At 32.4% G+C, this 4,593-nt stretch overlaps 1 protein-coding gene across 1 annotated transcript; it reads right to left on the minus strand.

Moving 5' to 3' along the window:
- Positions 1-732: 732 nt before the first annotated feature.
- On the minus strand, positions 733-2,205 carry LOC135950664 (uncharacterized). The gene has a single exon (XM_065500194.1). The coding sequence runs from the start codon at positions 2,203-2,205 to the stop codon at positions 733-735; it is 1,473 nt and encodes a 490-aa protein (XP_065356266.1).
- Positions 2,206-4,593: the final 2,388 nt, after the last annotated feature.

The following is a 4,593-nucleotide window of genomic DNA, read 5'->3' on the forward strand; positions in this document are numbered from 1 at the left end:
GGCCCCATTAACATCTTGGGTGCCTTAATAAATTACAGTAAAATCGATGTAAATCCAAGTACAACCACTAGACTTTGTAAATTTTAATTTTGGATTGTTTTATATTTCGATATTAGACCTGATTTTTTTTTATTTTTTCTAAATCTATAACCGAGGCAAGGGAGTCTGAAATATTATGTGTTAACGTACAAACTATTAATATGTGAGCGATAGGAATTGTAGATGACACGAACCCACCCTAGTAGACTGTCAGCTAGCAGTTAGAAGGCTCCCAATCGTCATTTATAGTTTTCCTGAGAACATAACAGATTTGTTACAATAAATTTTTAAACTCATCACATATTTCCAAATGTCACCTTGATACAACCATACTGTTGCTATTTGTACATTACAATCATTTGTTACCAAATGTGTAAATAAAAATCAAAGTATTTTCATTTTTATTATTATTTACCCAACGTTTCGTTTGTTTGTTTCAAACTTCTTCAGGGGTTTTCTTTTATTGTTGAATTCTAGCGACAAAAACATATAAATATTTTATTATAAATCATTGAAAAACTTAAGATATCACAGTTCAACTTACGAAATTCTATTGTTTACATTGTCAATTAACTTATTATTTAAAAAACTGGACTTCACGACACAGAATTAATAAATAAATAAATAATCATTACAACACAAACATATACTATAAGTCAAACTTAATACTAATATCACAGAACTTCAACTGATTTAATAATTAAATATTGCAGCGGAATATTGCAGTTTTGTGTTATCCTTGTCCTCTTTCGTGTTCATTGTATTGTGTATTTTTTGTTGTATTCTTAAGCTTTCAAGAGTGTATCGTTTGTTCTCTTTTTGTTCTCTGTCCAATATCTTAATATTGTCAAAATCCATCTTATGATTGCACTCCTTTACGTGCAGAGATAATGCCGTCGTTATTTTTCCTTTTTCAATATCTGTTTTGTGTTCATTAACTCTCGTCCCCAACATTCTCTTTGTCGTACCAATGTAAACCAAGTTACATCTCTCCCTTTCATTACCGTCACATTTTATCTCATAGACCACATTATCACTCTTAAGTTTGTCAATTTTTGTTTTGTTGTTTGTAAATAGATGCCTCAGTGTCATATTTGATTTGTAAGCTATTGTTGTTGTTTTCTCTGTGATCATTCTCTTCATTGTTTTTGTCTCCGTTAGTTTGGGAATAAATGGTACACTGTAAAAAACTTTTTCCTCCTCAGTGTTTGGATTTTTCTGCTGTTTTTCATATTTTAGTACTTTGTTGATTAAATTGTTCGTCATATATGTTGGGTAACTATTCTTTGTAAGTATTTTTCTTATTCTATTAATATTGGTTTTCCTGTATTCAACATCACTTATCTGTAATACTTTCCTTATTAAATTCGTCGCTGTACTTATCTTCATTTTCAATGGTTGTGTAGAGTTGAAGTTAACCATTCTACCTGAAGATGTGGGTTTCGTGTACCAATTTGTCCTTATTCTTCCATTATCCTTGATGATATTGATGTCCAGATACGGTATTGACATATTCTTCTCGCGTTCTATTGTAAATTGTATCTTATTGTGATAAACGTTCATTGTCTTTAATATCTTCTCTTCGTCCGATTTCCTTATAACCGCAAACAAGTCATCCACATACTTAGTGATAAACTTAATCTCTATATTATTAGCCCTTAATTCGTCAATTACATCGTCCAGTAGTGTGTCAAGTACAATATTTGCAATTGTTGGCGATAGGGGGTTTCCCATTGGCATACCATATGTTTGATGGTAAAATTTATTGTCAAAAGTGAGATAGTTATTATCAGTTAAACAAAACTGAAGAATTTTCAAAAATGTTTGCCTTGGTATTGCCGTGTGTTCCTTAAGTGTTTTCCATTTGTCAAGTATATTCCTTATAGCCAAGTGAATCGGTATATTAGTGAATAATGATACCACGTCGAAAGAGACCATAATATCGTCATTTTCCAATGAGACGCTTTCCAGTTTTCGTTTTAATTCTACTGAATTTTGTATATTGTATTTGGGCGACACAATATTCCTCAAAATTGTTCCAATATACTTCGAAAGACTGTAACACGGTACCTTCATGGATGCAGATATCGGTCGAAGTGGTATTCCGTCTTTGTGTATCTTTGGCAGTCCATATAACTCAGGTGCTGCTGCCGCTTGTGTCGTCATGTTGAATTTCTCGTATCTGGTAATGTACCCATCTTTTCCCAATTGTGTAATTAAGTTATTGTTCCTTTTCTGAAGACTAGTTGTTGGGTCAATTTCAATTTTCCTGTATGTGCTCTTGTCATCTAATAATTGGTACATTTTCTCCATATAATCTCTCCTATATAATATCACAGTTTTATTCCCCTTGTCTGCCGTAGTTATAATTATGTCCTTCTCGTGTTTCTTAATGAAGTTCCTGGTGACCTCGTATATACTCAGTATAAATTTATCTTTCTCCGTATTCCTAAGATCCCTTTTGAAGTATGCAATTCTGTTCGCTATTTTCGATCGCGTTATGTCCTTTTCTGTATCATCTTTTATACCCTGAACCCATTGTCCCATGTCAGCCATAAGCGGTATAGGTGTGAAATTCTTTCTATCTACTGGTATTGCAAACTTGTTCCACAGTGATAATAACCATTTATGTTCCATTTCAAACTCTATACTCGTGTGGTTAATAAACCAGTCGTCATTGTATACGAGGTTCAGTTTCTCAAACCTCTCGTGTTTCAATTTCGTCATCTTCATTGAATGTGTAAGTTTTATCCTCGATCTGATATTGTAAAATTTATCCCACTGTTGGTTCTTGAATTTCGTAAGTTCCATTTTGTCAAGTGTATTTTTCATCTCCTTTTCAATCTTTCTGATCTCTGATCTTGTATATGTTGTGTTTGTATGTGTAGCTTTTATCTCTATGTTCAATAACTTTGCGTGTAAGTTTGTCTCTATTTTCTCTATGTCCATCCGTGATGTTTTTGTTGTAACTAATTGTCCTAATGTTCTTGTACTGTTTCTTACATGTGTTGGTATGATTCCCATGTGTCTGCATTCTTGTAAAAATGTTGTTCTCTCCATCAATTTAGCCAATCTCTCCATCTCTCTGCTATATTTCTTCAGTAAGCTGCTAGTATGAATGTTGTATTTGTTCCTAATTTCCCCGAAGAAACTTTCCATACTTATTTTTGTCGTCATGATGTTATTTTTCGTTTCACCTCCTCTCTTCGGCGGGCCCTCCGATAGTTAATTTTCTAGTTTTCTATTTATGACCAATGATGTTGACAATTTTAGTTTTTAAGATTCCAATCTTACGGGCTATTTATGGTCAATCATTTGTTACCAAATGTGTAAATAAAAATCAAAGTATTTTCATTTTTATTATTATTTACCCAACGTTTCGTTTGTTTGTTTCAAACTTCTTCAGGGGTTTTCTTTTATTGTTGAATTCTAGCGACAAAAACATATAAATATTTTATTATAAATCATTGAAAAACTTAAGATATCACAGTTCAACTTACGAAATTCTATTGTTTACATTGTCAATTAACTTATTATTTAAAAAACTGGACTTCACGACACAGAATTAATAAATAAATAAATAATCATTACAACACAAACATATACTATAAGTCAAACTTAATACTAATATCACAGAACTTCAACTGATTTAATAATTAAATATTGCAGCGGAATATTGCAGTTTTGTGTTATCCTTGTCCTCTTTCGTGTTCATTGTATTGTGTATTTTTTGTTGTATTCTTAAGCTTTCAAGAGTGTATCGTTTGTTCTCTTTTTGTTCTCTGTCCAATATCTTAATATTGTCAAAATCCATCTTATGATTGCACTCCTTTACGTGCAGAGATAATGCCGTCGTTATTTTTCCTTTTTCAATATCTGTTTTGTGTTCATTAACTCTCGTCCCCAACATTCTCTTTGTCGTACCAATGTAAACCAAGTTACATCTCTCCCTTTCATTACCGTCACATTTTATCTCATAGACCACATTATCACTCTTAAGTTTGTCAATTTTTGTTTTGTTGTTTGTAAATAGATGCCTCAGTGTCATATTTGATTTGTAAGCTATTGTTGTTGTTTTTTTCTGTGATCATTCTCTTCATTGTCCCCGTCTCCGTTAGTTTGGGAATAAATGGTACACTGTAAATAACCTTTTCCCCCTCAGTGCCTGGATCCTCCTGCTGTCCTCCATATTTTAGTACCCTGTCGATTAAATTGTTCGTCATATATGTTGGGTAACTATTCTTTGTAAGTATTTTTCTTATTCTATTAATATTGGTTTTCCTGTATTCAACATCACTTATCTATAATACTTTCCTTATTAAATTCGTCGCTGTACTTATCTTCATTTTCAATGGTTGTGTAGAGTTGAAGTTAACCATTCTACCTGAAGATGTGGGTTTCGTGTACCAATTTGTCCTTATTCTTCCATTATCCTTGATGATATTGATGTCCAGATACGGTATTGACATATTCTTCTCGCGTTCTATTGTAAATTGTATCTTATTGTGATAAACGTTCATTGTCTTTAATATCCTCCCTTCGTCCGATTTCCCT

Source organism: Calliphora vicina, chromosome 2 (assembly GCF_958450345.1).
Source record: "Calliphora vicina chromosome 2, idCalVici1.1, whole genome shotgun sequence".
NCBI lineage: Eukaryota > Metazoa > Arthropoda > Insecta > Diptera > Calliphoridae > Calliphora > Calliphora vicina.